General features: G+C 42.4%; 1 protein-coding gene across 2 annotated transcripts in view; it reads left to right on the top strand.

The window, feature by feature from the left end:
* The first annotated feature begins 1,547 nt into the window (after positions 1-1,547).
* whamm (WASP homolog associated with actin, golgi membranes and microtubules) overlaps positions 1,548-23,303 on the top strand; it is a 162,896-nt gene continuing 141,140 nt past the window's right edge. For both annotated transcript variants that reach the window (XR_013962163.1, XM_080729228.1), the window contains exons 1-10: positions 1,548-2,019; positions 2,516-2,736; positions 4,701-4,874; positions 6,410-6,560; positions 8,241-8,410; positions 12,309-12,516; positions 17,445-17,632; positions 18,882-18,968; positions 20,146-20,241; positions 21,282-21,657. Coding sequence is in view for 1 of the 2 variants with exons in the window: in XM_080729228.1 (XP_080585354.1) it covers positions 1,617-2,019; positions 2,516-2,736; positions 4,701-4,874; positions 6,410-6,560; positions 8,241-8,410; positions 12,309-12,516; positions 17,445-17,632; positions 18,882-18,968; positions 20,146-20,241; positions 21,282-21,657 (2,074 nt within the window). In the remaining variant the exon portion in view is untranslated. The remainder of the gene's footprint in view (positions 2,020-2,515; positions 2,737-4,700; positions 4,875-6,409; positions 6,561-8,240; positions 8,411-12,308; positions 12,517-17,444; positions 17,633-18,881; positions 18,969-20,145; positions 20,242-21,281; positions 21,658-23,303) is intronic.

Genomic DNA, 23,303 nt, shown 5'->3' with positions numbered 1-23,303 from the left:
CACTGCCTTGAGTCACTGTGGGACAAAATGTTGGAAATGTATAAAAAAAAGAAGGAGAAAACACGTGCAGTAGGCGATCGAGACACCCTTATTTCATCTGTTAGCTGTGTATTTTAACAACCAATAATATTATGTTAAGAATAAAAGTGCACCAGCAACTTGCACAGAATTAGATACAAGTTACACAAGAGAACGAGATGTCACTAGGCTACCTTTTCCGTTATTAACCTAACATATTCAGATATACGGTTAAGCTATGCATTTTCATTTAACTACACTAAATAACAGATCGATAGTCAATTTACCTGGACGATGAATCACTTATTCAGTCTGTTTTTAATATCCATTGCAAATGCAGATAGAAGGGCAGCGGTAGTTTTCGTACAGGCCAACTTTGCAAGTGGCAGTCAGAGAGCAAGGGGACCCACACAGTGCTGTGACAAAAATAGACTGGCAGCTCAAATGACACAACTATTTCAGCACAGGGGGCCGTCAGACCTGACTGGAAATAATGCAAAATGATATGCATTATAACCAGTGGTGTAAAGTAACTAGATACATTTACTTTCTAATTGTCAATACTCCTACTTCTAATCATCTCAATGGCAAATGTTGTACTTTTTACTCCACTACTCCACTTTTTACTCCTCTCTACTCATAATGCCTGCATTGTGAGCTTGTAGATCTGCTAATTTCAAAAGATTTGATATGGGCCTTTATCCCTAAACCTCTTTACCTTTTTTCTACTATTTTGAAAAACATTTTTAAATACTATGAATAGGCCGATCTACATCGACACATTGTGAGCTTGTAGTAGATCAGCTATTTGAACAATTTAAAAATGTTCATACAGTATGTGTCTTCTCCTCAACCCGGCTTGGCCACCATGCCAGCTGTAAGAGCAGACATCTTCATTGGAAATTGGCTGCCATCACCAGCTGTCAGATGTCACAGGAAGATGAATGAAAGGCCAAACTTTCTCAAGAAGTGTGATCTTCTACAATAATACTATCTGTATGGTTAAGACGTGGACTGAGGTGTTTTTGGGGGCCCCAATGTGGTTGTTTTTTATTCCAGACTTTTACTTGTAAGTTGTAACAGAGTATTTCTACATTGCAGTATTGGAAGTTTTACTTAGGTAAATAAGAGTAAATAATAGAAAATAAGTACTTCAGACCTGACTTGAATAAATGTGAAGCAATGTAGATTATATATATATATATATATATATATATATATATATATATATATATATATATATATATATTCGCCTATATGTGTGTGTGTGTGTGTGTGTGTGTGTGTGTGTGTGTGTGTGTGTGTGTGCGCGCGCGCGCGCGCGTGTGTGTGTGTGTGTGTGTGTGTGTGTGTGTGCGTGTGTGCGTGCGTGCGTGCGTGCGTGTGTGTGTGTGTGTGTTTTGACACAGTTATAACCAGCTGTGTCATTTGCCTTTGCTACAAAGTGGAAATCCCCGACAGACCACGTGATTCAAAGGTCAAAGTTGAAGTTCAACAGAGAGTCCTCCTACGTCATTGCAAATGGCGGACGGACGGTGTAAACAACACAGGAGAACAACATTGTTTAAAGTGTGTGTGGATATAATATCTCACACGCGATGACGATGATGATGAACAACGTGGAGTTGGAGCGCATGGACAGCCTGGACGGCTGGGTCGCCATCAAGAGCAACATCTTCGTGGAGAACGAGACGTTTAAGCTGGGCTTCATCGTGGAGTGGAACGTGATCGAGTGTAAGTTCGCTGTCACCTGTCACAACAGAACGCTGCAGCGGCTGAAGCGCAGGGACCAGCAGCAGCTGGACACCGCGGACCACCAGGGCGGTGGTGGTGACAGCAGCTGGGCCGGGCTGTTCTCTGTCAGCGACCTGGACAACATCCACCAGCAGCTGTCCTGCATCGCGGACCCCTTGAGACCCTATTTCCCCGATCTGTCCGCTTTCGAGGAGGGCAACATCTGGGACTTGATATTTCCCACTCGGAACAAGAACTCACTGTCAGGTCAGTCAGTGGGGGAAAAAAAATAGTCGATTTCTTTACTTGAGTAAAAGTCTCAATACTGCAATGTAGAAGTACTCCACAAGTAAAAGTCTGTAATTCAAAATGTACTTGAGTAAAAGTACGAAAGTGTTGGCATCAAAATGTACTTAAAGTACCAAAAGTAAAAGTACAATATGTTTGGAAAATAGCCGATCTACAAGCTCACAACGCGTCGTGATGTGTGAGCTTGTAGATCTGCTATTTTCAAATTGCTACGGTATAAAATAGGACTACAGTGGTTTATGTATTGTTTTATAATATCATAATTTATATTTACAAAGTAGCTAGTAACTAAAGTTTTCAAATAAATGTAGTGGAGTAAAAGTACAATATTTGGATCTGAGATGTAGTGGAGTAGAAGTAAAAGTATTGGAAATTGGAAATACTCAAGTAAAGTAAAAATACCTAAAAAGTGTACTTAAGTACAGTACTTAGTTACTTTACACCACTGTGTCAGGTGGCGGCGGTTCGGAGGACGAGAGAGATTTTGACACGCCGTGTCGACAACTGGAGAAGTACCTCAGCACGGCCATCGACGTCTGCGGACGCAAGATCGTGTTGGATCTCTTGTTCACGCAGGATGAGCCCGACGTCGAGGAGTATTTTGAGAATCTGCAGGAGTTTAGGAAGAAGACCATGCAGGATGAAGTGGCGAGGGCCAAGGAGAGCCTGCGGAAGGTGAGGCCAGTAGCTTACACACACAGGCTGAGGCAGCCCACCCCGGCCCATGAGGCCCGCATCTCTACCCATGAGCCCAGCATCCTTATGCATCCCTACCCATGAACCCAGCTAGTCCAGCATCCTTATGCATCCCTACCCATGAACCCAGCTAGCCCAGCATCCTTATGCATCCCTACCCATGAACCCAGCTAGTCCAGCATCCCCACCAAGCCCACCAGCATCCCTACCCATGAGCACAGCACCCTAATGCATCCCTACCCATTAACCCAGCATCCTTATGCATCCCTACCCATGAACCCAGCATCCTTATGCATCCCTACCCATGACCCCAGCATCCTTATGCATCCCTACCATGTGCACAGCTAGCCCAGCCTCTCCACCAAGCCCACCAGCATCCATACCCATGAGCAGGGGCGTCGCACCAAATTCTGGGCAATGGGTACAAAGTATTCACTGCGAGCCCCCCATGAATGTTCTTCATATGGGGAGGGGGTTTAACCCATTTAGACTGGGAACGCATTATTACACATTATTTTGTGCTTTAGCTATTGAAAAATAGCAGATATACTAGCTCAACTTAAGCTTGTATATCTGCTATTTTTCAATATCTAAAGTATAAAATAATTAAGACCCCCTCAAACTTGGGCCCTAGTCCCACTTTCCCCCCCCTGCCCATGAGCACAGCATCCTTATGCATCCCTTCCCATGAGGCTCATGGCATGAGCCCAGCATCCCCATTCCCCACCAAGCCCAGGCACCAGCATCCCTATGCATCACAGAACCCATGAGGAGCCCTGCCCAGCAGCATCCCTCCCTCCCTAGCCAACCTCAGCATTCCCTCTACCCATGAGCAGCATTCCATTCCATGCCTAGACCAATAATTGTGATCAACGATTCAATTGTGTTTTTGGCATTGAACAGAACAGAACACTGGAACATACATATATTTAACATCTGAAAAAAATATATAGGCTTCTAGACTTCGTAAACAAGAGTTGCACTGTGCAGATAAGCTTTTGACAAATTAGTTAAATATACAAAGAAATGACTGTCCTAGTTGAAACGAATATGACAATTATGCAAAATAATTGTGATTATCTCAAATAATTGCGATTAGGCAGTTATGTAATAAATTGTGACAGGCCTAAACGTGGGAAGACGGTTATGAACAGAGCCAATTTAACTCTGAGCACAAAGGACTTTACTTTGTTAGACAGAATGTTACACATGGTTATCATTGTAGGCTATAGAATCTATAGATAGTTTATGGATGCTGTCCTCAAAACAGCAGTGTTGATGTCTTTAATGTCAAGAACAGGACACCTTTCCCTGCACACATGCCTTTCTGAATAGCCAAGAAACGTGTGTGTGTGTGTGTGTGTGTGTGTGTGTGTGTGTGTGTGTGTGTGTGTGTGTGTGTGTGTGTGTGTGTGTGTGTGTGTGTGTGTGTGTGTGTGTGTGTGTGTGTGTGTGTGTGTGTGTGTGTGTGTGTGTGTGTGTGTGTGTGTGTGTGTGTAGTTGTCAGTGAAGGAGACAAATCAGTTTCCATTCTTGAAGTGGCCTGTACCTTTGATTCTAGCTTGGAGGAAGCCTTTATGACCAAAGTCATTAAATACCAGCCGCTCCTATGAACCATCACAGAGCTAGGCTATAGGTGCAATCTATTTGCGTTCATCTTTGGCAGCCTTGTACATAGGTTGGTTGTAAGAGGCTTCCAACAACTTTGCGATGCCAAAAAAAGCAGCTAAATGGCTTGATAGTTCTGTGCAATCTCTTCTACTATCGGTAGTCGCCAAATATGGTAAAGGCGTTGTTACTTGTACCCTTGAATGGTGTGTGGTTATTGGATATTTGTCCAGGATTAGCTGACTGTACATTATTTACAGCACCTTGTAATATTTGTGTCCTTGCATTGTATCTCTTATGTGGACATAAATAAATGATTGAAATGTGTGTTGCAGCTGACCCAGAGCCACGGCAGTGCTGACAGAATGGTTCTGCTGCTCAGCATCTACGAGGAGGAGGACCAGGCCTATCAGGACCTGGTAACCACCGCTACCACCTTCTTCCACTATCTGCTCCAGCCATTCAGAGACATGAGAGAGCTGGCCTGCCTCTGCAAGATGGAGATCCTGGTACATAATACTCTTTATCCCCATAATACAGACCTGTCTCAGGCGCTTGCCTCCTTTTACCATACCGCTCCACCTGGTATTCCTAAATGTAACCCCGGTAAACTATGCCTAAACGGTTAAACCTAACCTTATTCTTAAAGAGACGGTGCCATAGTTTTGTACTTTTTCTGTTTTGCATGTGTCTATGGAGTTGAAATTACTCTAATAGAGGTGTGGTTATAATGTGATTATTTGTCTTCCCTGTGTATTTTTGGTTACTTCCTGAAAGCTGAAAGACTGGGCCTCAAAAGGCCCAGTCGAAAAACACAGATTAAATGACTACATAAACTCATGTGTTAATGTAAGTGAGTCCAAGCCTGGCCCGATACTTGCATACTTTTAATCAAGTACATTTTGAATACCGAACTACAGTCATGAAATTCCTGGAAATATTTTGAAATTAGAAAAATATTTTTCCATTACTCTAATAGACCCACAGGTGTGGTTATAATGTGAATATTTGTCTTCCCTGTGTATTTTTGGTTACTTCCTGAAAGCTGAAAGACTGGGCCTCAAAAGGCCCTGTCGAAAAACACAGATTAACTCTTTTACCATTCACCCAACACTGTGGGGTTGGCTAACCTCATCTGGGCCACCAGCCACCAGACAACGTTAATAAACTGGTGCGTGTGGTCACATAAAAACACAATTTTAACACTTTCTGTACACTTAAAAAAAAGAAAAAGAAAATTCCTCCTAGTATAATCATAATACCTGATCATCATGTTTTTGGGTGGAAAAAAATAATGGCACTGCATCTTTAACCCTAATCTCATTCAAACTGTGCCAAAACCTAACCCTATTCCTAATCTTAACCTCAGTAAAGATATGCTTAACCCTAAAGTTATATCTAATCCTCAGTAAAACAAATACAAGAATTCTAGAACCGTCCCACCGAGCGGTCAGCGTGAGGTTGGTGGAAAAAAACAGGACGAGAAGGTTTGTTGGCGAGTAGACCGGTTACCGGCTTTAATCTCTTTATACTGGCTATGTAAACAAAGCCAGTATTACTGGGTTGAGCCCTGCACGGGTTCAAAATGTGGGCCCTGGCCCCGGCCCTAGGCCCATGGAATTCAACTATTCGGCGCAGATATATTCAGGAATTCTTTTCAAAGGTTGGTGAAAAATGCTCAGAATCCTGGCTGTAAATGTGTTAAGTGAAAAGGACCTTTTCTTTGACGATGGCTGGCCAGATTGCTGACATAGAAACAGAGGTTTTTCAAAAAACCTTAGAAGGATTCAAAAGACACTTTAAAAAATAGCAGATCTATAAGCTCGCAGCGCGGCACTTGGTGCCGCGCTGTGAGCTTGTATATCTGCTAAAAAGCATCCAATAATAATCTGCTAAAGTATCCAATAATTTTAGGCCTGAAGTACATTTTGAATACCGAACTTGTACTTGTAACAGAGTACTTCTACAATAAGGTATTGATACGTTTACCAAGTAAAACATTTAAGTACATCCTCCATCACTGCTTACTGTTGTTCCTTTGCAGAAATGTTTGGAGTTTGAGGAGCTGGGCCCTAAAAGAATTGCAGAGATGGAGAAGGAAGTAGAAGAGTGGAGCAGGCGAGCGGAGGATGCCGTCTCCTCCATTCAGGACATCACCGTCAGCTACTTTGTATCAACTTCAAAGGCTCTGGCAGGTACTGACAGCCCTCTGTGAGTCTTTTAGAGTGTGTATCACAGGCAGCATTAGCGTCACTTCACAGGTTTCAGGTGTAAAGATGTGGTTGAAATTCCTTTTTCTTTTTTCCCCCCGTGTTTGCTCCATTATTTAGTATGTGAGCAGAGTGGTAGAGTAAGAGCAGGAGATATAAAAGAAAAACAGAATAGAAACATGTACAGTTGTCATCAAAAGTTTACATACGCTTGCAAAGAACATGTATGTCATGCCAGTTTTGACTTTCCAATCATTTTTTTCCAATTCGTATTTTTCTGAGATAGGTTGATTAGCGCAAATACTCCTTTGTCACACAAAAAAAAATCACCAAGTTTATTTTATTTTCATGAATTTATTATGGGTGTTCTGAAAATTTCACCAAATCTGCTGTGTCGAAAATATACATACAGCAATGCTAATGTCCCTTGGTCATTTAGAAATCAAATAAGCAAGTGTGCAGCAATTGTTTTTTACGTATAAAGTGCATGTCCCACTGGGAAGAGACCCCGGGGCAGACCAAGGGCCAGATGGGGCGATTACATCTCCACTCTGGCCTGGGAACGCCTCGGGATCCCCCAGGATGAAGTTGCAAAGAGAGCCTGCCATGCAAGATGGAAGCCTTTGCTCCAGAAGCTAGGGTGATCCAAGTAGGGCATTACTCTACGGAAAAACACAAAAAAGACAGAATATTGAGATGAGAGGTTTCTGCCGACAGCGATGACATATATACTGTATACAACTGTTTCCCAAACACTGGGACTCATTTGTGGGTCGCGCACACATCTTTTGTTGATCCCATACATTTTGTTTCCTACATTTAATTATTTCAAGACATTTTCAAAAAACATTCCCCCAAAAGGTAAGATTTTCATGAAAAATTAAATGATTTTACTGTGTAATTTCATTAATAAATAAAAGTAAAATCTAACATACATTTGAAAACAAATGTTTAAAAAGCAGTGAAAATACAACTGTACAAACTCTGAGTTGTGTGAGCTTGTAGATCTGCTGTTTTCACTAGTTTGGGTCCCGTTCAAAGGTCCAATTTCTCTTTTGGGTCTCGAGCTAAAAAGTTTGGGAACCGCTGCTGTATCCAGTGTGCATTTGTAGTGTTCTAGCAGACATGTCTACTTGTCCAGGTATGGTAAAGAAGATAAATACTGTATCCACTTTGTACATCTACAGTATATAGCAAAGTGGTTCTCAACCTTTTCAGGCCACGACCCCCAAAATAATTATATTTTAACTGTATAGACACCACCCTGAAGAAGAGTTGAGGCATTACATTTTGTATAACACGGTTCTATTGTGAAAATAGCAGATCTTCATGAGCATGTAGATCGTCTATTTTCACAATTTCTGCCTCTAATATATAACAATTTGGCCAATGTTTCATTTGTCATTTTAGATTGATTAAAAAGTCCTTCGATTGACACTTTAGAAATATGCAGATACCCTCTATACACTTATACTGTATGATGGTTTGTTTAATGCTCAAATCAAAGCAAATCAAATCAACTGTTGAGTGAAAAAACAATGTTTCACATTAAGTCAATCATCTGGGGACCCCCACAAATAATTTGGAGACCCCTCCCCTGGGGGTCCCGACCCACAGGTTGAGAACCACTGTTATAGCAGACCATATGTTTTCCACGTGGTCCAGGTATGGTGAAGCAGATGGAGGTTGATAAGAGTCGCTTCGGGCCGGCTGCGTGGGCGTCTGCTGCTCCCAGGCTGGAGAAACTGCGCTTCATGTTGGCCAAGGAAACCCTGCAGCACATGAGAGCCATGGAGATGTGCCTCAGCCGCAGGAAGGACAGCATCAGGGAGAAGGTGTGTGTGTGTCTCACTGAAGTCCTTCTACAAAGAAAGGCCTTCTAAACCAGTGTGTGTGCCTCACTGAAGCCCTTCTACAAAGAAAGGCCTTCTAAACCAGTGTGTGTGTCTCACTGACGCCCTTCTACAAAGAAAGGCCTTCTAAACCAGTCTGTGCCTTCTAAACCAGTCCTTCTAAAAACCTTTTCGGGCCAAGGACCCCCACATTCATATGTATTTTTGTTCGCGGACCCCCCATCTGAAAATGTTTTGTGCCAGGGACCCCGAGAAGGGAAGTTTTGTGTAAAAAGAAAAAGGAAATTATTTAAACAATTCAAACACTATTCAAAAATAGCAGATGTACAAGCTTGCTTGTATATAGGGAAAAAATTATTATTACGGATATAAATAAGTAAACACTGTGATTCTCTAGCAAATACATGGATGGACATTATATTTCAACACATATGGACAAACCCGCTCCTTGACATGATCTTAGAGAATACACACAGCTATAATTAGACCCCTCTTTTACATTTTCTGTCTTAAAATTGCTAAATACAAAGCGCACAAATACTTAGTTTCCATACAATCGATTGTTTGCATTGCAAAACGATTCGATGCCGATTATCTGCATTGTAAAACAATACGATACAAAGCCAAACTGTACAATATTTTGCTTTTGCATAAGGATATTGTAGATATATATTTTTCGATTCAGTTACTATATCTTTACACCCCTAGTTAAATTATGTTCTGATCAACATCCACCACTGCATACCAAGTCTGGCAATATACAGGTATGACTTCAAATGAATCTTACCATTATTTCAAATGTTTGCCTCGATTACATTTAATGAACGGTTATTTTAAAAGACAATAGTGAGAATAGTAGATCTACAAGGTCACAACATGTAGCATCATGATGGCGCTGTGAGCTTGCAGATCGTCTATTTCCGCGTCGAAGTATAATACAGCATTGTACAACGAAGTATAATACAGGGCTTAACCCACTAAAACCAGGAAAGTGTCGTCTTAGATTTTTGCGTCGGCTATTAAAAATAGCAGTTCTACAAGCTCACAGCGCGTCGCTTGTACTTCTGCCATTTTTGGAAAATATTGAAAGTGTATGAACTACTGATTTAGAAGGCATTATTTTGTAGAATTAGCCGGTTTTAAAGGCACAAGTGGTTAATCAGACTACTATTGATTTAGTCACATTATTTTAAAAAATCTCTTCAATTAATTTCACGTTGATTCGTTCATTTAGATATAAAAAAAACCTTGATTAGTTGGAAGTCTTGGAAGTCTGTTATTTGGTTCTAAATATCAGTGAGCCCTACTGCACACCATTGGTGTTCATAACATAAACATATCTCCGTCTGACTGTAACCTCATTGATTCCAAAGGTGCATCTCACCGCTGCTGTGTGCCAAATCACGTCTGTTTACTTGGTCTGTGTGCATGTCTACAGCAGAGAGAATTAGAGAGTGGGCACAGTGCCAACGTGCTCTCCTGTACCGCTCTCTTCTCTCGGTGTTCCATCAAGACTGGTCTGTATCTGGCTGCCGCGGGGCTTTGATCTATTTATAAAGCCTGACTAGAAACCCCTAGAAGCCCCCCAGATACGCATGCCGCCGCTGATCCCTTTTGTTTGTGTTTGTTGGTGTGAGAATATGTGACATATGTTGTACAAAGGTGTCAGCTGTGTAGGTTTCTTTGTGATCACAATGCATATTCTAATTTGTAGCTTATAAAGATGTGTATGTCTGTACAGCTATCCATCTATCCGTCTATCTATCTGGCTTTCATCGCATGCTTTTAGCTTTTATATTGTTATACTTTTTAAATTAAGCATATGCTGAAGAGTATGATATTATGGTGCCTACTGTGCATATAAAATATATAACAATAGGGCCCCTTGCTGATCTTCCCAAATTACTGTTGGCTTGTACATAAATGGATAGAATTAGTTTGACAAATACATCTGCTGCTTGACAGAGGCGATGACATGTGGATAAAAGTGTTCAACAATAACCTTCTCATCATGCCAGCATAACAACATGTGCAATTGTGCGTGTGTTTGTGTGTCTACTGTGTGTGTGTGTGTGTGTGTGTGTGTGTGTGTGTGTGTGTGTGTGTGCGTGTGCGTGTGCACATGCAGAGAGCGTTTATTATGCGTAGCAGATGGTCGTGCATTTTTAATGGACAACCAAACATAACCAAACCTTCAGGGAACTGATGTAGCACCAGTGGTGGAAGACGTGCTAAGCCCAGTATATTTGAGTCAAAGTATATAGTCAACTATTACTCAAACTAAGAAGTGAAAGTTGCTCTGTCAAAATGTGTACTTCAGCTAAAGCAGGGGTCTTCAACAGGCGGTCCGGGACCCCTAGGGGGTCCTCAGAGTTACTACAGGGGGGCCGCCAAATCCTTGTGTGATAGGATCATTATTTTAAATGAACAACTTTAACCCTCGCATCCCTATATACTCTTGAGTCTGAGGAGAACTTTAGCCAAAAATAGATCTACAAGCTCTCAACGCATTGATAGCTTGTAGATCAGCTATTTTTGGCAAATAGGTTTGGTGTAGAGGTAAAAGAGAGCAGACCATGTACAGAGTGAAAGGTCAAGTTTACTATGTATCGACGATTTAAGATTCTGAGTGGTTAAGTGTCAAACAAGTCTATGAATCTATCTATGAAATCGATGAGAATCTCCATCACAACATTTATACAATATGTAGAGGTGGTCCCTGCTTCATCTACCTCTCAACTAAGGGGTCCTTAGCCTGAAAACGTTGAAGACCCCTAAATGCTAAAGACCCCTAGATGCTAAAGTACTGGAGTATGTTGCATCGTGACAGGTTGTGAGCTTGTTAAATAAGGCTGAAGAGGCTAATTCATATTGTACTTTTCACCTTTTTTTGATTGATTGAGTATTTTATTAGACAAAAATGTGTACAGTACAAGTACAATTAAACACCATGCCTAAAAGGAGCAGTCCTTTTACAATCTTTTTTTTTTTTTTACGTCGGAAGTCCTTGGTATTCAATTCCTTTTCCCCTTCCTAGAAATATAGTCAAAAGAACAATATTTCTCTTTGAAAGATTGTGGAGTGAAAGACATGAAAAAGGTTGAGCACCACTGATATAGAAACATGAGTTAAAAACATTATGATTTAGATTTAGAAGATTTAATGTTTTATTTTTCAGGTCTTATCCCATTTAGAACGGGTACACATTATTGTGTATCATTATTTTATGCTTTAACTATTGAAAAATAGCAGATATACAAGCTCACAGCACGGCAGCGAGTGCCGCGCTGCGAGCTTGTAAATCTGCTATTTTTGAAAAATTGTGAAAATTAGAATTTTGACCCGATTCTATAAGTATCTTTTGAATCATTCTAAGGTTTAAAAAGAAAAAAAAAATCTGTTTCTATGTCAGCAATCTGGCTCGCCATCGTCAAAGAAAAGGTCCTTTTCACTTAACTGGAGCTCAGCTAGACTGTTCTTGAGAGACTACTGTCAGTGGTTCTCAAACCTTTTCATGTGAAGGACCCTCAAAATGATATTTATTTGGCCACCGACCCGCATCTCAAAACATTTAGTTCCAGGGACCACCCAGAAGCAAAATTTGAGTTACAAACGTTCGCTTTGAAAATACATATAGTCAAAGATTTTCACGACTTTTTCAAAAATAGCAGATCTACAAGCTCGCAGCGCGGCACTCGGTGCCGCGCTGTGAGCTTGTATATCTGCTATTTTTCACTGGTTAAAGCATTGATCAATAATTCTAGGCCTAAATGGGTTAATGGCTTAATTTATTACAATACTCCTCCAGTAAATGTGCTTGGTTACTGTCCACTGCTGATGTAGCACCCTGGTCCCTGCGTCCCCTTCCTTGTGGCACTAGATGGGTGCTCTGTCTGCGGGTGCCCCGGCAGCCCCGGCCCAGAGGAGCGCTGAGGAGGAGAGCGAGCAGCAGCAGGAGAGCGTGGACCAACTGGAGCTGCAGTTCTACCAGGCCCAGCTGGAGCTCTACGACACCAAGCTGGAGATCCTGAAGAACGAGGACCAGCTGCTGCTGGCTCAGATAGACCCCCTGCGACGACAGATTAAAGGTACACCAGTGCAGTGGTTCTCAACCTTTTCAGGCCGCGACCCCCAAAATAATCATGTTTGAACTGGGGACCCCCCCACCCTGACGGGCACTAAGAGTTGAGGCATTACATTTTGTGTAACACGTTTCGATTGTGAAAATAGCAGATCTACATGCTCACGTTGAGAGGCATGTAGATCTGCTATTTTTACAATTTCAGACTCTAATATTTTACAATTTGTCCAATGTTTAATTTGTCATTTTACAGCTATTAAAAAGTCCTCAAATTGTCACTTTAGAAATGTGCAGATACCCTCTATACCAAGGGTATTCATCTAGATTAGGCAGGGGGCCACAGTTGTAAAATTACTTGAAGCCGGGGGCCACTAGACAAAAACAATCATGGTTGACAGGTTAACACATTGACCGCCATTTTAACATACCTCCGTACTCCCACCTGCCATTCGTCTCCATAGACTTCCATGTAATTGGGTGTGCACGGATCATGCACACCCATGCCTAGATAATGCACCACGTGTGTCCACATTGCTCACAGCTTTCAAACAAAAAAATCCGAATGGAAATCCGTTCAGGCATTCATGAGATAACAGCCACTATGTTTAACAAAGATGGCTGCCAAAATGGCTGCCATGCTTGAAAGATGGGGTTGCTATGGGGGTTAAACATGCAATTTCGCGATTGCTATCATGCCTACTCCATTTTTTGGGGTCAAAAAAAATTTTGAAAAAAAATTTTTTTTGATTTTTTTTTTATTTTTATTTTTTTTAAATTCTCGGGACTATCGGGCCTGGCGGGGAAAGACATTGGAATAATCTCGGGACTATCGGGCCTGGCAGGGAATGAGTTAACTGGTCAGGGTAGGGTAGTTTGACAACATTTGCATTGCTACATTTTCAGTGACACATCAACAGGGAGCATTTTGTTTTTTTTGTTTGTTTTTTAAGATTTGTTTTTGGGCTTTTTGCCTTTATTGGATAGGACAGTAGATTGACAGGAAATGGGGGAGAGACAGGGAGTGATATGCGGCAAAGGTCGCTCGGATCGGGAATCGAACCGGCGACGCCGACAGGCATTGATGCCGAAATGGCAATGCCTATATGGAATGCGCCTGGTCCACTAGGCCACCAGGCGCCCAACACACCATTTGTTTTGAATGCAGTTCGTCCATTACATGTCACCTCCTTCCGTTTGTAGCTACTGTACCTCTGAGTTTTGAGTGTTTTTTTTTGGTCCAACACATCAAAGAAAGAATTCTCCATCTCATCCATTAGTTTTTACACCGTAATGCCTTTCACATGATGACTCATATGTCATGATGCACTAACTCACAACTATTGGTTCATGAAACACATCATAACATCCTGTGCCTTTATCAGCCAGGGACTGAAATATAAAGACCTTTCATTCATACAAACATAGAAACCATGTCATCCTGCCACTCACTACTCTTCTCACAAAGACACTTCCGTGGCAGGGACCCGCACACAGAACACATTGAATTGAATTGCTTTTATATAGCGCCTTGCCCTTTATCCAAGGCACTTTACAGACGCCCATTCTCTCACACATTCATACACCGATGGCAGAGGAAACCATGCAAGGCACCAACCTGCTCACCGGGAGCAACTAGGGGTTCAGAGTCGACACCACTTCGACACCAACTCTGGGGGAGCCCGGGATCGAACTTTAACTCTTCATTAGAGCGTAAAATGAGACCAAATGGAGGCTTATGGGTCCATTTGGTTTCATTTTACTCTCTCAAGAGTAAAATGATTGTTTAACATCTGCATTACTTAATTTACAAGACGAGAATGTAGAAGAATTGTTATTTTTGATCAGCGTTTGCCTGTTATCTCTCATATGGCACCGACATCAATACAGCATGGAACTGTGGACAAAATCGTACCCAACGGCAAAAGAATATTCAAAGTTTGAGGTCTGAGAGGCTGAATCTCATCAAACAGGGGTTCCATGGCTCAAATGCTGAATAAACAATGGACCTTGATGTGAAAAGGGTTGAAAAGCACCTGTGGCTTAGCCTTCAGCCACGTTTTAATGACCTGTAGTTCAGTGGTGATAGTAACGGGACACAACGGCTGTTGTTCTGTTTCACGTACTGAGGCTATAGAGGGATTTGCAACACCTCTTGTCTGAGCAACCGTCTGTTGTAATCAAACGGCAGTTCTACTACATAACATGACCTTTACTGTCTGCTATAAAACATAACAAAGGTCTCTCTAACACGGCGTGGTGGATGTGACACGTTCATAACACCAGAACATTCAAAGTACACAGCGGGGGTAAAGCTGAGAAAGCACGAGTCAAGTGAGTGATAATATAGAAGGGAAGGGCGGGATCAAAGTTATCACAGACTGTGAGCAAATGTTCTAGAGAACACAAGGAAGGCATAGCCCTGCTGGGATCGGTAAAGTCCCGATATGGCAAAGCCCGAAATGGCGAACAGGGGAAATGTCTCCTACCGTGCCGTTATGGCGAGGCGCGTACCTATATGGCGAAGCCCAATATTGTATGTTAGTATTTATGTATTTATGTACTAAATAACAGAGTAGCCTGCTTTTGTTATGGTGAAATGTGAGCTCACCTTTATCCCATTCATGCACTATGACTGCATTCCGACAGACCGCGTGCAACACATTAGGATAAATGTGTGAATTGTGTGGCCATTCTAGCGTTTCATCTCATTCACAGACAACACAATAGCCCAAATTACCAACCCGACACCAGTGCTGTTGTCATGTTGCCCGTCGTGTTAGCTGGCTAACTAAACTAAATAAAATATATTTACAGTGCTTTGTAGCAAACCTCGTAAAATCATGATGTTTAAAGTAGGCTGCGTCGCTCTGCGCTGATTACAGCGCACGCCTAATAGTGGGGTGCCTGGACACTCAGTCATTTCAAATTTGTGTTAAAGTTTATTTTTCACTTCCAATTTGTAGATTATGGTCTATAGAACAATTTTGGTTCGAGTGTCAAGACACCAGATTGAAGAAAAATATATTTTTTACCCTATTAACACAAATAACCAAAATCAGAATTAAGATTTTTTTACATGTCTTAATTTTCCCACAATAGAGGGTATGCACGTCCACTGGGACCCGCCCCCCTAATCTAGACTGAGTGGCAAAACATTAAGCAGCAAGGAGCATTGGAGTTTGGAAATGCTAGTTGCAAATCACTCAACAGTCCTGCATACCACCTGTTTCTAAATTGCACATAATGCAGGAGGCAGCAGTATGTTGTGTTGTTGAAAACGAGCGCTTCCAAACTCTGACACTTGGGAAAATAATCACCTGCACAGAATGTCTTGACAGAAAATAGCACATAACATGCCTATGGTGGATTTTTATTTAACAAAAACTTTGCAGATTGAAAGAGGATAATTCAAGCTTTCAGTACAGCCGCAATGTTGGTGAGTTTAACTTTGTTTAATACAATAAGATAGGACTCTTCTGTTTGGATGCATGGGCTGTCAATAGCAGAAATTAGTTTTTTGCCACTCAGTAAGGCGTTCCCACACTTCCAGCAACAGTGATGTCACGCGCATACCCTCTATTGCTTGTGCAATATATTTATCTATTGCTATATCAAGTCAAAACTGTGTGACGAATCAACTGGAGTCAAATATTTGTTTTGCATATTCTGATTTTTCACACAAATTAGACAATAACATGGTTATTACACTCAACATACCTATAAATACTATACATACTAAAAAATACCTATGCATTGTCTTTGGTTATTGATTTTGTTAATACCTCTGAAATGACAAATTAAACATTGGCCAAATTGTCATTGCTCATGTAGATCGGCTATTTTCACAATAGAACAGTGTTATACAAAATTCCTCAACTCTTAGTGCTCGTCAGGGTGTGGGGGTCCCCAGTTCAAATATGATTATTTCAGGGGTCACGGCCTGAAAAGGTTGAGAACCACTGGCATACACTACCTGTCTTTGGGCATTGCGCATAGGAGTAAGCGACTCGTTATTGAGCTGAATTATTGCGACCGTAAGGTCGCAGTTTAGTATGAAAACCTCCACCGGCCGTCCGTCGGTCACACGTGCGGTCGACCGCACGTGTGACGTGCGGTCACGATGCGGTCACGATGATGAGGTCACGATGAGTCATCTATGCCCAAATATAGATTTCTAGGTCAGATGGCCCATAGAGTTTGTGATGTCAAACCTAGCAACCCAATATAAACAAACCTGATGTCAGACCTGAAGTATCCTTTTATACCCATATATGGAGATACAGAGATCTCCATATATGGGCATATTAGAAAGCCCATATATGGGCATATACGGATGACATCAGGGATATCCATATATGGGCATAAAAGGGACAAGGGCTTACAGTTAAGAGATCTCCATATATGGGCATATCAGAAAGCCCATATATGTTCATATACTGATGACATCAGGAATATCCATATATGGGCATAAAAGGGACAAGGACTGTTACAGTAGATATAGAGATGTCCATATATGGGCATAAATGAACAAGGACTGACAAACACTGAGATCTCCATATAACCTATGGGAATATAAGGGACGAGGACTGTCAGCTTGTAGACCTATTTTCTAAATATTGTTGTACATTAAAAACTTGAAATGGGTCGTTCTGCATAGTACTTGGGATTTGTTGATGTAAATGTTCACATAGAGTGTAATAATTGGTAAAACAAACTTTTGGCCTATTTGTGGAGATAAGCGCCGATTAGGGAGTCTTACTGGTTGTTATATAGTCCTGGAAATCGGGTTAAATATTCTGGAATGGTTTTGGAAAAGTTTTGGAAATTAATTGGTAAAGATGAGTGGGAACCCTGTAGATTGAATCAATTGTGATACGGAAGCATATCCTGCCTTTACACACAGTGGTGACCACCTGCCTGCCTGCGTTGTTTCAGAGCTGCGTGAGGAGGTGGTTTACTATGATGTGTGCGAGGATCCCGAGGAGATGCAGAGCCTGGCGTACGCAGGCCTCCAGCAGCAGTCAGACTCCCCTGGCCTGCGTCAGCTGAAGAGACGCCTGCAGACGCTGGAGACCAAGAGAGGCAACATCTGTGCCCGGAGAGCGTACCTCCGCAACAAGAAGGTACACCTGAGAACGTCCCGGGTGGCTGGTGTCGCGTACCTCAGCGTGTCGCGGGTTCAACTCCTGATCCTGACAACCTTTGCTGTGTATCACTCCCCATTTCCTGTCGGATTACTCTATACGATCTAATAAAGGCAGAAAAGGCCCCAAAATATATTTAAAAAGGAATCCTGGGTTGGAATGCAGAGAGTCCTACTGTACATTGCCTTTGCTGCCCAGTTTGAATCCTTTTCTGAAGGCTTATCTCCACCTCTCCCCCTCGGTTTCCTTCACTGTGGATTTAAATCCCCTTGAAGGCAGTCAACCTTATCTTCATGCAGTACTGTATTGTATAGTTGTCCTCACTAATGGTCTAATAACTATATGATTTCTATGCACTGACTCTGCATGTCTTTGGTGGGCAGTTCAGAAACCTGCCTACCAATGACATAGAAGCCATTGTTCTTGCATTCATAAGAAAGAAAAAATCTTGTTTGAAATGACCAAACCTCCCAAGCGATATCGTCAGGCCAGGCATATTTCTGAACTGTCCCCAGCCCTCCTTTGAGACACAACAGCAAATAGATAGAAATTGTGCCATGTTAGAATGAGCATTATAGAGGACCAATGATATGAAGATGAGGTAGAAAATGGGTGTCATGTTCTTATGTTATGTGTGTACCACAGGAGGATTAGCTGTTGTTATGCCCCAGCATAACAACATACTACTGTATATGGGGATCCTAATAAACTCAAACTCGATAAACTCAAGAATGTAACGCAGGCTACCTATCGTTGCTGTCGGGCTGAAACCTCTTAACTCATTCCCTGCCATGATTCAGAGATGTTTTTCACATACCTTTGAAAATATTCTGTGTCGCTCCGATCAGCTCGCGGCACGGGAGCATTCAAAAAAAGACGCGTGCTAGTCTAGAATCAGAAAATAATCCTTGTCCAGGCGCTCAAAAAGATATAGTCCAAATATTTATTATTATTATAAATAAAATATAATGGGAGTAAATTAATTAATCTCTTTTCGTTACTACTTCACACAGTGCGGGGGGAAATAAATCACGTGTTAGAATCGAGACGTGTCGGTAATCGATTCGTATCGTAGCCTAGTCTAATCGCATCGTAGCCCTTTGAAAGGGAATCGAATCGAATCCGTCAGGTACCTAATTTAATTGTGTGTGTGTGTGTGTGTTGCTGTGTGTGTGTGTGTGTTGCTGTGTGTGTGCGTGCGTGCGTGTGCGCGCGCATGTGTGTGTAGGACCAGTGTGTGGACGCCCAGGAGCAGAAGGGAAGGGCAGCACAGCAGAGCTCCAGCTCCTTCACCCAGCATCACCACATCCACCTGGTGAGTCCGTCTCTATGGCAACAGCCTGGGGAAAACACCCACCAGGGAGAGAGAGAGCTTTGAATGGACATTCAGTTAACCCTCTAAAGGCCTAGAATTATTTTATACTTTTAGCTGTTGAAAAATAGCAGATATACAAGCTCACAGCGTGGCACAGAGTGCCGCTCTGCGAGCTTGTGGATCTGCTATTTTTGAAAAGCTGTGAAAATGTGTGCAAATCTTTGAAAATACAGTATGTATTTTTTAAGCGAACATTTGTAACTCAAATTTCGCTTCTGGAGGTATCTGGAACTATTGCTCATGGCGAAAGAGATTCGGTGTAGAACAGTGGTTTTCAACCAGTGGTCCGGGGACCACCAGTGGTCCTCGAGGGGGTTCCAGGTGGTCCCCAGCCGAATGATGGAGAGTTGGTAACCAAATGGACCCTTATAGATCTGTAACTCTTGAGAGCGTAATACATACAATATGTAATACCGGTACATTCTACACTCTATTGTTAAACACAATTACAGTCCTGTGGTACCACATCTGTACAGCATGGAAGTGTGGACAAAATCCTATCCAACGATAAAAAAAAAAAATATTCGAAATTTTGGGTCTGACAGGCTGAATGTCATCAAATGGTGGTTCCGTGGCTCAAATGCTGGATAAATAACAGACCTTAATATGAAGAAGTTTGAAAAGCACTGGTGTAGAAGGAAACGAGAGCGCACTGAGAGCAGTTGCAACTCGGGTGGGTTTCTAAGGATTATGAGAGGGTTTTACCCATTTAGAGCTGAACGCAAATCTACAGTATGTAGCTTTAGATTTTAACCACTTTAACCAGTATGTTATGCTTTAACTATTAGAAAATAGCAGATATACAAGCTCGCAGCGCGGCACTCGGTGCCACTTAAACCCTCTATAATTGGTAAAAGGTACTTATAATATACTTACTTGATACAGCCTTTTCTTACACTCTCTATCAAATGTCGACACGTTGTGAGCTTATAGATCTGCTATTTTTTGGTAAATGTTCCGCCCCAGGATAATGGATTTTGATTTTCGCGATAGTATCGTAAATCGCGATTTGGTCACAATAATCGTGATATGACATTTTCATATCGTCCCATCCCTACCTGTCTCTGGTCTCATTCCCTGCCTGCTGGCCTCCCTCCCTCCCTCCCTCCGTCCACAGAAACGAGAGAAGAGGAAAGAGGAGGAGCAGAGGAGGAAGGAGTGGGTGGACCAGGAGCGAGAGAAGACCCTGAGCAGGTTACGATCCTTCAGAGAGGTCAGTCTCTCTCTCTCTCTCTTTCTCTCTGTAGCTTCCTTCTGCTCTGCCAGCCTTCCAGTTCATCATTTATCAGCATCATTGTGTGTGTGTGTGTGTGTGTGTGTGTGTGTGTGTGTGTGTGTGTGTGTGTGTGTGTGTGTGTGTGTGTGTGTGTGTGTGTGTGTGTGTGTGTGTGTGTGTGTGTGTGTGTGTGTGTGTGTGTGTGTGTGTGTGTGTGTGTGTGTGTGTGTGTGTGTGTGTGTGTGTGTGTGTGTGTGTGTGTGTGCGCGTGCCATGATGTTTTCAATGCCTGGTTTCTAAACCTACAACTAGGTTTGAGATCCAGAACCGGAGGATTTGGAGGAACCCGATCCAACACTGAAGAACCGGAAATCGGTTCCGTAACATTTGGAACCGTTTTCCGGTACCAGTTTATTACACTGTCATAAAGGCTATCTTACCTTTTAAAACTACTTATTTGCTCCCCCCCAAAGAATGGTCCAGATTTTTAAAGATGCAGTATAGTCCATTTTGGTTGCATCTGCCCTACTCGACCAGGGCTTCAGACAGGAGCGATTGGTTTTTATTTTTTTTATTTTTTCTTATGTGAAAGAAATCTGGTTATTTCTTATTTGTCGCTCGAAAGTCCATTTTCTCGCTACATGTCTGCTGTAGATAATGCCTCCAGTCAGTAAACATTGTTTATTCCAACCCAGCGCCTCCATTATTGTCGTGAAGCTGTGAACTTTGGACTCACGTTGAAATAGGGATGTCCGATATTGACTTTTTTACCGACAACCGATATTGTCCAACTTTTCATTTCCGATACTGATATTAACTGATACTGATATACGCTGGCTTTTTCACCAAAAGTCAACTAATTGTCAGGTAATTGTCATGTTGTTTGGCACTCGGCTTCGCCTCGTGTCACAACCCTGAAACAGTGGTAAATCAGCCAACAACCCACTCCCTCTCATGGTAAATGGCTTACACGTATCCCAACCCTACCTACACATCAACACACCCACCTCTCTCTCTCTCCCTCCTTGTTCCCCCAGAAGCGACCGGGCCACTACATAATGAAGACCCCTCGTTGCAGGACGTCCTCCGCTGAGCCCTCCCAGCCTCTGTCCATCGTGTCCCTGGGCCCCTCCCCCTCGTCCGGAGGGTCCGGCAGCAGGAAGACCCCCAAGAAACAGCAGCAGTCCTCCAAACCCAGAGACATCCCTGTCCAAATCTACGCACCCCCACATCCCCCTCCACCCCCTCCTCCTCCTCCTCCCCCACCCCCACCCCTGCTCCCTCCACCCACCCTGCCCCCGCCCCCCCCACGTCTCCCCTCTTCTCCCCCCTCTCAGGAGGACGCGCCCAAGGAGCTCAGTGAGAAGCAGGCTGCTCCGTTCCCGGCCAGGAGCACCCTCAAGCAGAACCTGGGTGAGGCCATGACGCCCCTCATCCCTTTGTGCTGGGGCCGGTCCATTAAAACACATTAACCTGGAATTATTTTATACTTTAGCTGTTGAAAAATAGCAGATCTACGCTGCAAGCTTGTAGATCTAATCGTGAAAATGTGTGCAAATCTTTGAATATATATTTTTCAAAGCAAACTTTTGTAACTCAAATCTCTGCTTCTGGGGGGACCCTGGAACAACATATTTTGAGATGGGGGTCCGCGGCCAAATACATGTAATTTTGGGGGTCCTTGACACGAAAAGGTTTGAGAACCACTGACGTAGAAACATGGCTTTTTCAAAAAACATTTATAGAATCATGTCAAAACATATTCAAAGACTTGGACAAATGTTCACGATTTTTCAAAAATCCGCGCTGTGAGCTTGTATATCTGCTATGTTTTAATAGTTAAAGCATACAATAATGGTTAAAGTAATAATGGGTCTTAATTAATGGGTTTACAGAAAATATATCCAAACATCCACATATTTAGAACCAGTAACCCACTTATAACCCAATGAATCGAGAAGAATGGTTATTGTTTTTTTTTTTGATAATTTTTGATAATCTTTCTTTCTTATATCGACAAAGCCGATCCACAAACTGACAACGCATCGTGATTCGACACATTGTGAGCTTATAGATAAGTAGGAGTTGAGGCATTCCATTTCGTTTTGTCTCGGTTCCTCAGATAAATATTGTGAAAATAGCTCATCCACAAACTACACAACTCCGCGAGGCGTTGTGTATTTGACAATTTGACCAATGTCAGTTTTTATAGTAGCATAATAGTTTTGTTAAAAATCCATAAATTACCACTTCACTGTCATCTAGGGACCCCCCTCCCCCCACACCAAATCATGTGGAGACCCCCCTGGGGGTCCCGACCCACAGGTTGAGAACCACTGTCCTAACCCAGTAAAGCAGTGCGGAGCAGAGTAAAAAAAAAAAAAAACGTGTCATGTCCCGCTGCTATCTGGTGTCTCTGGAGTGTGAGTTCAAGCTAGGATGTGAAACTATTAGTCCTGAGAGACTCCCTCCTGTCCCCTGGGAAGGTTGTGTGTGTTTGCACCAAGAGTAGAGTAAGCACCAAGCAGTGATGGAAAAAAGTACTCAAATGTTTGACTTAAAAGTGTTTAATGTAGAAAATACTCTGTTACAAGCAAATGTTCACCTTTACTCGAGTAAAAGTACAAAAGTATTGGCATCAAAATGTAGTTAAGAGTGTGTGTGTGTGTGTGTGTGTGTGTGTGTGTGTGTGTGTGTGTGTGTGTGTGTGTGTGTGTGTGTGTGTGTGTGTGTGTGTGTGTGTGTGTGTGTGTGTGTGTGTGTGTGTGTGTGTGTGTGTGTGTGTGTGTGTGTGGTTGTCTGTCGCACACTTTCATCTTTTATCGTCGCCTTGTTGATGCCACGTTTAGCCCAGGGAACAGTGTGGTGCAGTCTCATTTAGCTGAACCTTTCATGAATGTGATGCTACAATTAATACTGCAACACAACTGACAACTGAAAAAGAAGTGAGGGTTATTTGAGAGAAGCTTATTTCTGGAACACGGAGCACTGAGTAATGACGTGTGGATCAATGTGTGTTGGAGTGTTCTCCAAGTGCTCTCTCTGTAAAGGAGGGATTT

The sequence above is a fragment of the Nannobrachium achirus genome, assembly GCF_963921795.1.
Source record: "Nannobrachium achirus genome assembly, chromosome: 7".
Taxonomy (NCBI): Eukaryota; Metazoa; Chordata; class Actinopteri; order Myctophiformes; family Myctophidae; genus Nannobrachium; species Nannobrachium achirus.
Note: the sequence above shows the minus strand (reverse complement) of the source record. Positions and strands in the feature narration are given on the sequence as shown.